The sequence below is a fragment of the Orcinus orca genome, chromosome 14 (assembly GCF_937001465.1).
Source record: "Orcinus orca chromosome 14, mOrcOrc1.1, whole genome shotgun sequence".
Taxonomy (NCBI): Eukaryota; Metazoa; Chordata; class Mammalia; order Artiodactyla; family Delphinidae; genus Orcinus; species Orcinus orca.
In genome coordinates, this window is record NC_064572.1 from 31,706,804 (window position 1) to 31,719,664 (window position 12,861).

General features: G+C 50.6%; 1 protein-coding gene across 32 annotated transcripts in view; it reads right to left on the reverse strand.

The window, feature by feature from the left end:
* Nucleotides 1-12,861, reverse strand: part of CAMK2G (calcium/calmodulin dependent protein kinase II gamma) — a 54,307-nt gene that overhangs the window by 18,736 nt on the left and 22,710 nt on the right. For 17 of the 32 annotated variants that reach the window (XM_033434069.2, XM_049697359.1, XM_033434097.2 and 14 more), the window contains 9 exons: nucleotides 12,230-12,302; nucleotides 11,983-12,085; nucleotides 11,472-11,555; nucleotides 10,942-11,036; nucleotides 10,242-10,364; nucleotides 6,546-6,629; nucleotides 6,281-6,323; nucleotides 3,717-3,779; nucleotides 1,708-1,751 (listed from right to left, as the gene is read on the reverse strand). In XM_033434069.2, coding sequence (XP_033289960.1) covers nucleotides 1,708-1,751; nucleotides 3,717-3,779; nucleotides 6,281-6,323; nucleotides 6,546-6,629; nucleotides 10,242-10,364; nucleotides 10,942-11,036; nucleotides 11,472-11,555; nucleotides 11,983-12,085; nucleotides 12,230-12,302 — 712 coding nt within the window. The remainder of the gene's footprint in view (nucleotides 1-1,707; nucleotides 1,752-3,716; nucleotides 3,780-6,280; nucleotides 6,324-6,545; nucleotides 6,630-10,241; nucleotides 10,365-10,941; nucleotides 11,037-11,471; nucleotides 11,556-11,982; nucleotides 12,086-12,229; nucleotides 12,303-12,861) is intronic. The other 15 variants (XR_004485001.2, XM_049697360.1, XM_033434079.2 and 12 more) reach the window with 2 other exon arrangements.

Below are 12,861 nucleotides of genomic sequence, written 5' to 3' on the forward strand. Positions count from 1 at the left end.
AAAACATCACTCCTAACCTTCCCTGCTCAGTGGTCTATGGTGTTTTCTGTGGTCTAACACACAAACCTCCAATTCCTCTGCTCAACCAGACCAATTCAGCTGTATTTTTTATATCCCTCTACCAAACACCCCATGTTCCAGTTGGGCAGAGAACATCAATATGTATAATAGAACCCATAAAAATATTTTTTGTTGTTTTTAAGTTACAGAAAATACATTCTCATCTTAAAGAAAACACATGTGTACAAAGTAAAAAACAAAATGTGTGTCTCCCCACCCTGCCTTCACCTCCAATCCCATTCTCTAGAGGCAATCACTGACTTGGTTCCAATCTTCCTACCTCCTATTAGCTTTCTCCAATAAGTCTCTTCCCCAGAAGCTTCTTGGACTGAACCATCCCATGTAGGGTCCAGTACCATATACCATTCAGGGCTTAGCTGATCCCAGATCTGTTCACTTTCCTTTTTAATTGACCCTGCAATTCTTGAGGCTGGATGAAACCTGCATCTCCTCTTATACCTCTTGTGTGCCTTTAGAAATGAATGTAGCACTGAGCCTCTGACAGGTACTTAATACTTTGTAAAGATTGACTCTAGCTTCTCCTCCAGAAAAATATATGCAAACTCTCTAACTAGCCACCTTTTCCTAACCTGGCTGCACCATCGAGCTCACACCCCTGTAACTGAGGGGCTGCCAGTCAACCCCAGCTCCATGTCAACAAGTGTGCGTGGAGCCCAAGCTCCCCTCCTTAGGGCAGAAGTACATGGAAGCAGGCATGCAGACAATGAGAAAAAGAGGAAGGGATGGGGGAAGGGAAAGGGGCACACAGGTATATCTCAGCTGGGGACATAAGATCCTGGGGAAAGGTCTAATTTAAACTTTTGTTGGAACTTAAAGGTTTGCTTAATAATGGTTTGAAATTCTCCGTGGTGTAAATTGGCAGGCTTCAAGATAGCATGAACTCCTATCCAATGCCCCAGCCCCAGGGCCCTTTCTGCCCCCAAAGCCTCTAAGAACACCTTGGCTGTGTGAGGACCCCTCTTCCTTGGCCAAGCAGCACCCCCACTAAGGCTTCTTGTTGGTCCCTATGGGCCCCTGTCTTGCCCTCATCCCCCAGGAAAAGTTCCCTCACCAAATGAAAACGAGCTGTGAGGTACCATGTCCCTGGCCTGTATCTAAGGCGCCTATGCCTCAAGAAAGTTTGACGCTTTCACTCAATGGTATCTGAGCTGGGTTCTGGAAGTGCTTTGGAGATAAGAAAAAAGAACAAAAGGATAGTGGCTTCAGGTGCCAAGTCCTGTACCCTGAGTCAACCAGGCAAACTTTGCTTTCATTTGATTAAATCGGTTTGTGCTTTAAAAAGAAAAAAAGGTTAACCAGTGACCTAAAAAACCCAGAGAGTCAAGCCCTGGAGATGAAACCTGTGTCTGGAAGTCACGTTCAGGATTCAGCTCTAGTAAACTATAGTTTGGATCACCTCCCCTGAGTTTTTCCAATCAAGCTAGGGTCAGGTGAAGCACGTATCCCTCTGCCCTCTCAGGCCAGTGGAACCTGCTGTTCTGAGCACAGAGGTTTCTGGTTTAAAGCAGAAAAGCAAGGATAGGAAGGTTCTTGGGGAAAGGGGGAACAAGGTGCCAAGGAGTCCCTCGGGAGTGACTATTGGAAGAGAAAGGCCAGACCTTGGGCTGGAGGAGTGGAGACACCTACCTTGACACCGCCGTCCGACTTCTTGTTCAATAGGCTTTTGGCAGCTGTGAAAACAAAGAGAAAAATCAGGTCTCCTGTATTGTACCCTCTTCCCATCCTGAAGTCTGGCAGCTGGATCCGCGAGAGACTGATGTGTTTGACAAGGGGGCCAGGAGTCTCCTGAACCCCCTAGAAGAGGCCCTTCCTGATGCCCCAAAGCAAGAAGGGCATCTCAAGCAGCGTCAGACCCTCAGGGTGGCACCCCAGGATCTCCTCTGCCATGGAAGAGGGCTCAGCAGAAACAAGGACACTCCGCATTCAGGAGGAGAAACCACATTCAGTACTGGGGCTGCCTGGGCCATTGGGAACTCTGCCTTCAACAGCTTCCACCTAGGCCTGGAAGCAGAGTGCCAGGGTGAAAGGTGAGGGCTCTGTCCCTAGATGCCATGGAGATTCTCAGGACAGCCAAGCTGCAAGGATGCAAGACATCAACTGAGTGTTCTCAAGAAACAAGAGTGTCACAGTTCATGAAGGAGACCAGACGTGAGGACAGACAGACACAGACACAGAGACTAGGACCACCTACAGGAAGGTTTTGCCAGGGGGTTGAAGCCTTGACTGGGCATGTCCTCACTGCCACCCTTTCCTCAGTCTACTCTCTGGACCCACTGAGCAGAAAGGACTGGGTAGAATAATGAGGTATTAAACAGATTCTAGCCAGGCACAGGGTGATGCTCAAGGCTGGTGAGCTCCACATAGGAAGGCTGGTGACGCCTGTTCGCCACAAAGGTCACAGGAAAGTAGCAGACAGTGGATGGGAGACTCCAGGGAGATTGAATCAGTCCAACTGTCTGATCCACCTAGACTTCGATGGGTTTGCATCTTGGTTCTACTGCTTGCTAGCTGTGTGAGTTACTTAACCTCTCTGAACCTCAGTTTCTTTATCTATAAAATGGGATAATGGCATGAAAAGCACTAAGCAGAGTGCCTGGCACATAGCAAGAACTCAGCAGGTGTTAACTACTGTCACTATTGCTGCCATTCTTCCCTTCAGGTAGCCTTTCCTACCCAAGCTGGGTCTCCAGTGAGAATAAGGGTCCTTGCATCACAAGAATTCTGACCTCCAAAAATGGCCTTTGGTCCTATCTCCAGTTTATGCTGGGGTGATTTGAAACTTATTTTTAAAATGTGTTTACTACTATGCCTGACCACCGACGGTGTTAAGTGCTTTACATACGTCAAACTTCTCTACTCTGACAGCCCATTAGAATCACTTGGGAGTTAGAGAAAAATGCTTATGCCTATCCCATGCCCTAGAGATTCTGATTTTATTTGTCTGGGGTGGGGTCTCAGCATCAGGATTTCTTTCTTAACAAGTTTTCTCATACAGGCAGGGTTGAGGGCCTTAGACATACATGATCTTAATCGTCACCATGTTATTTCTTAGCCCCATTGGAGACATGAGGAAACTAAGGTTGGGAGAGCTGATGTGACTTGCTCAGGGTGTGGCAGGGCTAGGATCCAAACTCAGGAGCGGCTATCTGCACAGCTTCTGTACTCTACGGCATTTCAGACCCCGAGGCCGGCAAATGCCAGACTTCACAATTGTGAAGGGCGTGGCTTCCCCTTTGGGGCCGCCCACCAGTGCCGCTGAAGCCTAGTCTTCCGCTGTGGGCAGCTCAGCTCTGGGCCACGCCAGGGCTGTCTCGGGCCACCTTGGCCGCAGCCCTCACAGGCGGGCCAGGCTCTCGGGCGGGTAGCGTCGGGAGGAAAGCCTCCTGCTGCCCAGTTCCACGTCCCAGGCTATTGCCTCCTGAGAGTTGGCAAGCGCCCAGCATGCACGGCTGGTTAGGGGGCTCCGTAACACCGATGCGCTCGCAGATGCCAAGTTAGGTGGTCCGTCCGGCATGCCCATCTCAGCCCGCAAGCATGGGACTCGCCTCCCTGGTGAGCGGGCCTGGCATGCTGGCCCTCCTGGTGGGGTGGCAGGGAGCCGAGGCAGGCGGTCGGGGAGGACTCATGCCACGTACCTTGCCCGGCCAGGCCGGCGGCGCTCGCGGCAGGCGAGGCGGGGGCGGAGCTCTGCCTGCCAACTGAGGGGATACAGTCTCTGAGTGCACAGAGCTGCCGCAAAGCCACGGGGGCCAGTCAGCAGCGAGCATGCCCCAGCGCGAGGCACAGGAACCCGCTGCCGCTGTGCACGGCAGGGTCCGGGCGGCGTGGCCAAGCCGGCCGAGCTGGGGGAGCAGAGGTGCCGGGGGCAGGCTGGTGAGCAGGTGCAGCCAGCCCTGCAGCAGTCTGGGAACCTGAGAGAACCGGGCTCAGACAGGGCGTGGGGGATCCCGCGGCTCCACCTGTCCCACGACCACCTCGGGTGAGGGTCTGCAGGTCAAAGCCTGACTTGGCAAGGGGCCGTGTCCCTTCCGAGGCAGTCCAGCCCTAGCTTAAGGCTGTCAGGAAACTGAGCCTCATCTGCAAACCTTCCTCCCCAGGGGACCTAAAGGAGGACATTTTCGGAGGGCAGCCCTTTCCTCCGGCCGCATTCCAAACAGTAGAGAGACTGGCACTGGGGCCCAGGGAGGGTCCGTGGCCCTTGTGCAGCCAGTTCACTGATGTTGCACGGCCCCCAACTCCTCAGAGACACCCGTCACTTTCCCTCTTCAAGACAGGTGGCCAGGAGAGGCTGCATTTCAGAGTTCCAAAGGTGTAGGTGCCCCAAAAATGAGCGCCCAGAAAGTAAACAAAGGCCGCTTAAGCAATACATTCTAGAAGCCCCGATTGCACCACAAGCCAACCTGCTAGAATCCAGGGATAAGCTGAACCTTCTATTTGGGATCAACTCAGAAAACAGCCTCACTTGTTCCTAAAGAAGCACACAAGTGCCCTTCCTTCTTGATTGTACTTCTAGACACCTCTTCCTACAGAAGCTTCTGGAGACTGGCTCTGTCTTCCACCTGTCCCAGAGTCAGGGCAGACAAGGTCATCCTGGAGTGCTTGCAGCATTCCTTTTTGTTTGTTTGTTTTTTTGCCTCCTGCGCCAGGGCAAAGTGAGTGCCACGGCCAGACAAAGTCTGGGCAGCAAGGACAGGAGGCTCTTTAGGGATCAGTGAAGGTGCTGTGTTGTAACAGAGAGACTGAGTTCCTGAAACCAGGACACCAATTTCATGAAATGGACGGGGAGAGGCTGATGCGGAGGCCGGAGGCCACGGGATGGGGCACATGCTATTGATTTCCTAGCAGCCTGTTTCACATCTCTTCCACTCAGAGAGAGAAGAGATCACCTCATTCTAGGGTCGGCACATACCTGCCCTTGAGCGTCCTCTAGAAAGGCTTTCTTAAACCCAGAAAGTAGAAGGTGCAAGTAATTAGAGGACCAGAGGCCTGATGTGGGACAACAGCTCCACCTCTGCAGGAGGTGGCCCACTGTGCCCTCCTGTCCCCATTTGTGAGGTGAATCCAGAACACAAGATCGAGCCCCAACTAGGGTCACAGGGGATGGGCCTGAGGGGGACACTCTCCCAGCTTACTCTCCAGTCCTGACCCTCCAGGGCCCTGTGGCTCTCACTCGGGCTAGAGCTCATGAAGCCCCAGAGCCAGGGCTGGAGGTTACCGGGAACCAGTACAGCCAAGCCCGTGGACTCAAGCTCAAGGGAGCAATCTCTGCCCAGGTAGCTGCCCACCTGAGCCTCCCCCACACACAACCCCCCCACCCCCATGGCTGTGTAGAAGGAAAGCAAGGGAGGGAGTCTGGTTATGAGAATGAGAAGGGGGTCTTGAACCAAAACAATGGGGCTGGGGGTTAGGGGGAGGGAAGATCAGGGGAAAAGGCAAACTGGGAAGAAACCTTTCTGTCTTAAGTCCCATCATTAATCTTTTCCTCACAGAAAAGCCACTGTGCTTCCCAAGTGAGGGCAAACAATGATGAGGGTGGGGGGAGGGGGAAGGTGGAATGTCTTGCATCTTAAAAAGAAATGTCAAGTGTGATTTACAAATTACTGGTCCCAACTCTCCCAATTCCTCACGCAACATTAAGCAAATTCCTTTCCCTCCATCCTGCTGGTCTCTATTTCTTCACTTTTACAGTTGGTACAAAAGAGAATATTTTAAGCACAGTCCCTGTAAAAGGTTTAAACATCTGGAATAATTTCTATCAGTCATCTCCACTTGGACACAACGATGTAGTGATCGTCCCAGTCAGCCAATTAATGGTGGTGTCTGGGAAGATTCACTACATCTCATCTCCTTCTTTTTCCCAGCACATCCTCCAATGCCCTTGAGACTGGCTAAAATCTTAAAGTGCTGAGAGTCTTCAGAGAATTAAGTAAGAATACCCAGGGACAAGGTAAATGGAAGACTGGGCAGACTACTCCTTGGGAGGTTCTAGGGAATACAGTTCATAAACCTGAAGTCAAGTAAAGCCCCCCAGAATTTCAGGTTACAAAACTCAGCTGCAGCAGCCCCTCCAAACAGGATCCTCATCATCTTGGTCAAGGTGTTGCCTGAGACACCCAGTGTCAGGATGGCATGATATATGGCAACAGCCCATTCTGACCCACTCACCTCGTAGAGTTAAAGTGCACAGCTGAAAACATACCTGAAAAGTTCCTGGAGACAAGCATGGTCGTGAGGATGGCACCCTGGGGAAAGAAGAGGGTCCTGTGAATTCCATCAGGCTCTAGAAAAGCACAGTCTGTTCTCAGGCAGAGGGCAGCTGCTGGCTAGGGGCTCCCAATGAGTACAACCTTCATAGCTCAGCTCCAGCCAGGAGGGGAGCTTCCTTCTGTGATGGGGCAGGGGGTGCACTGCTGAAAGGTATGATTTCAGGATGCTGGCAGCCCGGCCCGGAAGGCTAGACTCACCTTCAGTTTTCTCCGGGCATTGAACTTGCGTAGGCACTCCACGGTCTCTTGACGATGCATCATAGATGCCACTGTGGACCGTTGCTGGAAGCCAAATAGACAGGCCTGTGAGCCCCCCACCGGATCCTAGGCCCCTCACCATAGTCCCAGCACCGGTGGCCATGTGCTCAGCCGCCCCAGAGTTGCTCTGAAGATAAGATGAGGTCATAGATGTGAAAATGCTTTTACAATAAAAGCACTACCCAAAAATCAAGGTTATGTAAGGACAATAATCTGGACATGAAAACACCACCGGTAATTGATGCTGGATGAAGGTGCCCAAGAGAGCATTCTGATCTTCCTTGGGAGATGGAGGCTATGGAACGGGAGAGTATTTTGTGTGTTGTGATCCTCATGCAGTTATTCCTTCAGCAACTATTTAGTGAGCATCTACTGGGCTCCAGATTCTGGGCAGTGAGAGAACAGAAAGGGTTCCTGCTCTCCAGAGAGAACATTCATTCCTTCTAAGAGTTCCTCTCAACAACCATCCCACTCGCCAACAAGGTCTTAAATGAAGCTGTGATCTGAGAAGCTAAGGATCTTTACCTTGAAGCATTAATTCTTTTCACCGTTTTGGATAGGAATTTTTCTTCAATGTATCACTGCTAACTTCCTCCTTAAACAGAGTCCCCTGAACATGATTTACATTTCCCTGATGACACAGGGTCAGCAATACAAGCATCAATGATTACATATCCTAATACAGAGATGTTCTCAGGGTCTGCTGAGATATATAGGAGGGTGGAGGGTGGGGTCCACAAACACAACCCCAGAACATAATGTTTCCGCAGTTCTTGAGTACCCATTTTAAGTGGCTCATCCCCTCACTCTGCTGTTGTTACCTTGGCCAGCCTGCTAAAAAAATAAATCCTACAACATGCAGCCTGGTGCCCACACCCCCACAGGGCCATCCTGCCTTCCTTCCCCTCTGGCCGCTCCCTTTCCTAGTTCCCGAAGCAACTCTCCCAACCTTATCTACCTTCCCCAGATCTCATATTTCACCTCCTCCTCCAAAGTGTAAACTTCTCCACAAAGTGAAATGAGAGATCACCAAGCAAGAACTTCAACTTCAGCCTTCTAACCACAAGCTGATTTTCACACCCCTGCAACCTAATCCCAGGTCTCAGAAGCATCATCCCTCATGTGCTGACCCCTTGACCTGGGCTCAGGAGTCCCTCTCTCATTGTGCTATCCAAACACTGGTTCCTCAGTTAGCCAATATTTTTAACCTCTTATATTCTGGATTATATTCTTCTCTGTAGTCTACACAATACAGTCAAGCGCAAGATTTTAAAAACTCCCCTGACTCATCCATCTTCTCTAACTAATACCATGTCTTTCTTTCTTCACCCTCATTCCCTCCTCACCTCACTGTAAACAGGCTTCAGTCTCTCTCCCTCCACTGCCTCTATCAGTGAAATAATGAAACAATGCTTCTAATTGGTCAGAGCCAACAGGCTCTCTTCTGTCTTTATCATGGACTCTCTGAAGCATCTAATTACAGAACCTCCCTTCCTGAGACCTCCTGTTTCTTAGGATCTCCTGATCCTCCTTCTCCCATGGAAATTCTCATTCTCAGTCTCCTTTGCCGGCTCCTCCAACTCTCCCTGGCGCTAAATGCTGGTGGCCATCTCTTCTCTTACAACAGCCCACAGTAAGAATTCAATCAGGGGCTTTCCTTGTGGCGCAGTGGTTAAGAATCCACCTGCCAATGCAGGGGATACTGGTTCAAGCCCTGGTCCGGGAAGATCCCACATGCCGCTGAGCAACTAAGCCCGTGCGCCACAACTACTGAGCCTGCGCTCTAGAGCCCACGTGCTACAACTACTGAGCCCACGCGCCTAGAGCCCATGCTCCACAACAAGAGAGGCCACTGCAATGAGAAGCCCGCGCACTGCAACAAAGAGTAGCCCCCGTTCGCCGCAACTAGAGAAAGCCCGCGCGAAGCAACGAAGACCCAACACAGCCAAAAAATAACCCTCCAAAAAAACAGAAAAAGGAATTCAATCAGCATAGAAACAATCCCATCTATTTCTATAGCCCCAACACCACCAAAATGACTACAACCTATATTTCCAATTTTTAACTTCTTTTCCATATTTCTAACTACCCACTGGATATCTCCAGCCAGAGGTCCTCAAACACCACACTTAACATGTAGGAAACTAAAATCATCATCTTTTCTCACAAACAGGTTCATCCTCTGGGTTTCCTCTGGGTCAGTGAATGGTACAACCCTCCACTCAGTTACCAATTCAAAACCTGGCAGTCCTCATAGATCCCACTCTCTCCTTCACCTCCCAAATCCAGCTGGTCACTAAATTGTTTTCATTCTATGTCCCAAACATCTCTCAGATGTGTCCACTCCTTGCCATACCGCCCACTCTCCTATTATTACCCTTAGCCGAGACCTCATCTGGACTTGCTTAGACAGTCACGACAGCTTCCTGAGCTCTCTGCCCCTGCCTCTTTCCTCTTCAATTCCATTTTCTACACAGCTTCCAAACTGATCTTTCTTAATTAACTGCATACTTCATTCCCTCTTTAAAACCCTTAAATGGTTCCCTGTGCTTTCAGAGTAAAATCCAAACTCCTTAGGCAGAAACCTGTATGTCCTGGAATCTTTTTGGCTTCAGTCTCTTGTATTCCTGTAGTCCTACGTTCATCTACAACCAAACTACTCAATATTCCTTGAACTCGCCACAATTTCCCCATGGCCTCTCACCTTGGCCCTTGCGAACCTCTGTCTGCAGGTTATCATCCTGGGGAACTCCCAGTCATCTGCCAAGAACCAGGACAGAGCCCACCTCCTCCATGCCTTTAGCAATCCCACTGCCCACCAGAGACGGCAGGAGCTCCTACATACTCATTAGCTTCTTTTACGTACTTGTCACATTGCAGAGTGGTTGCCTGCTTGAGTGCCTGTCTCCCCAGGTAATCTTTGAGATGTGTGAGGGAAGGCACCATGCCTTATTCATCTCTGTATCTACAGCACCCACACAGGGACCAGCATCAAAGAGGCATTCAGTAAACACGGGAAAGAACAAATACATAAATGCATCGTAGTTGTCAGGAGGCCTAACAAGAGGCAGACCCTCTTGTTTGAAAAAAGATGTTTCAGCCTGATAGAATTGTACACGAAAACAGAATATGCTGACCCACAATGATAGCCCCGGGGGCTTCTCCTAGGGCGAGATTTATGACTGAACTTCAGGAGGCTCTTTTTCATGGCTCAGAGGCCCCTTCTGTTCATTTGCTGGGTCTTGGTCACATTTCCATTAGAGTCGTCTAAGAGCTGAGATCCGAATAGGCACTCTAGGCATGGCAATTCACTTTGAGTTCTGCCAGCTGCTTTCTCTCATCAACTAGAGTCTGCAAGGGTCAACCTAAGCCCTCATTCAAGATCAAAGCTAAACCACACCTGACAAGTGAGTGGGGGAGAGACAGAGGCCAGTTAGTCCCAATCGCCTCCCCAACTCCTCCTGATGACATTTGCTGGCCCTGGGCCCCATCCAGTGCCCCCTCCCCTCTGCTGGGTCTTAGCTCAGGGCCCAAAATGATTATTCTCTATTCATAAGAAGGAGGGTAAAGACAGTGCTATGGGCACATTGAAAGCTGACATCCCTGATCTCCTTGATCTCGGTGGAAGACACTTACACAGACCCATGGATGCTTGAGAGCCTGGTCAGCTGTGATACGCTTTGCAGGGTTTATGGTCAGCATCTGGTTGATCAAGTTCTTGGCTTCAGGAGTCACCGTGTCCCACTCTGGTGATGGGAACTAAGGAGTGGGAACAAGAGGAGGAGGGGTATGAAATCTGTGAGCCTCATACCCCCTATAATTGGGGTACTCTGTGTTACCTAAAGCTGCCCAGCAGGGTGTGGGAAAGCCCTGGGGTATCCCAGGATCAGGGTCAACTTAAAGACCGGGAAAGGAAAACAGAACAATCATGGTTAGAATGCCAGAATATCAGACCGGGAGACTCTGACATCTTCTGGTTCAACTCCATCTCTCTACTAGGAGGAATCAGGTGTTCAGCGCTGTGCCGAAGGCCCCACTGCAGTGGGAGAGCCACCAGACTTCTCATCCCTATGTCATGCAGCACACCACATAGCCACACCATTCTTTGCAAATAACAGACCAAAGGGCTTCAGTGGACTGCGTGACTTTACAGCTACCAAAAATGGCTGTGCAAAAAAGCTGCTCCCTGGGACAGGTGGTGTCAAGAACTGAGGCCTATATGCCATGCGCATCCCTGGGTCTTCAAAGTCCCTGACACTCCCTGTACCCTGTGACACACTCAACACGCCCCTTCCCCTGGTCAGAGCCTGAGGGGCAGGAACAAACAGGTCCTTACATCATAGGCTCCAGCCTTGATCTGCTGGTACAGCTTGTGCTGATCCTCATCCCAGAAGGGAGGGTAGCCCACCAGGAGGATGTACAGGATGACCCCTACAAGACAGGACACAGGTCACTGGGGTCAGTCACCTGCTTTGCTGAGGAACCAAGAAAAGCCACACAGGGCTCAGAGCCACCCAGAAAGTCAAGGCCATACCAGAAGGAGAAGTGAATGGCAGCCAATAATGCTGTGCCACTATGCTTCACTCCCCACGTCACCAAGCCGCGTCCGGGATTTCTTTAGGCACAACCCACCTGCTAAGGCATGGGCAAATCCCTCTTCAAGAAGGATGCAACGTCATCTAGGAAATACTTGGGGAGAAGGGTGTGATGGAAACAGCCATCCCGGGGACACTAGAGCAAACACCGTGAGCTCACATATACCAGACGCCTGTGGGACCCACAAGGAAGAGCAATGCCTCTTTCTTGCCATCGCTGGAAGTCGAGGGCCCTTAACACCAAAAAGCTGAGTGTGTGGAATGGGCTTACCGCAGGCCCAGATATCCACAGGTTTTCCATAGGGATCTTTCCTCAAGACCTCAGGGGACAAGTAACCTGGGGTGCCAGCAAAACCTGTAGCGGAAGAGACAGCGGAGGCACACTGAACCCACTTTCTCTTTCATTAAACCCACATTAGCAATTTCCCCCAAGTCCCTTCTTACTCCGGTTGCATTTGCTACATAAGCTCTCAGCACACGGGCAGCAAGAGATGACGGGCTGGGCTTCTTGTAGTGCCCGGAATCTAAATCAGAGGGTAAGTCCATGTGTCTACCAGGAATTCCCATCCTCCCCAGAGCAGCAAGAACACAGTGCTAACAGCAGCAAGTCTCACTGTACTGAGTCATGGAGGGCCAGGGGGAGTTCTGCACCCTCCCCTCCTCCAGTCCCTGAGGAGCCCAGGGCCATTAAGGGTCTGGCTTCTAGTTATGAAAGAGGAAGGCAGATCAGGAAGAGGAAGAAGGGCGGGGGCTGCATTCCAGGAAGACAGGGTCACTCTTACCAAACCAAGCCTGTTGCTCTCCCTGTACTTCGATGGCTAGGCCAAAATCAGCCAGCTTGACTGCGGCACCCTTGCATTTACTTGCCAGCAGGAGGTTCTCAGGCTGTGTAAGGAAGACAGAGAACCTCGTGAGGCACCCACCCGCAGCCCAGACGGAGCCTAGTTTGGGCCTCGCAGTACTACCATCTGGCACCAGGTGGCGCCAATGCTTCACAAGCAAGAGGCAAAGGGGGAACCTGGGTAGTACCTTCAGGTCCCGGTGGACAATGTCATGCTGGTGGATATGGTTAACACTCTCCAGAATCTGATGTATACAGTGGCTGCAAAAGCAGAAGAAAGGTCAGTTCAGGGTTAAACCATCCATGACCACATGCTGTGGACAAAAGCACTTATCTCTGGGTCAGGGATTAACAGAGAATCACTCAGTGAGGAGCTAGAACCTTGGACTTAGGACATCATCTGTTAAACCTACTTTATAGAAGAGGAAACTGAGGCCCAAGCAGATTAAGTGGTTTTTCCAGGCTCTCCTGCTAGATAATGGCAGAGGGCAGACTAGAACAGGGTCCACCATGCCTCCTTAGACTGTAAAGGCCCAACATATTCAATTGGTTTCCAAGAAACTGGGGGACATCTCAGACTCCTGAGAAAGAGAGACCATCCAACTCCTTCCTTGTTTCTCTTCCCCGCTATGGTAACTCTGTTCTTGGAGAAGAGGCTTGTGGTAGCAACTCAGGAAGGATAGTCCAACTTATTAGCTTAAGTCGTTTCGGGGGTGGGTACACTCATTCTTTCATTTAAACGTTTATCGAGCACCTACAGGCACTGTGCTTGGTACCACATCAGCTGTAAAGATGACCCAGTGCCTGCCCTGAAGTTTAT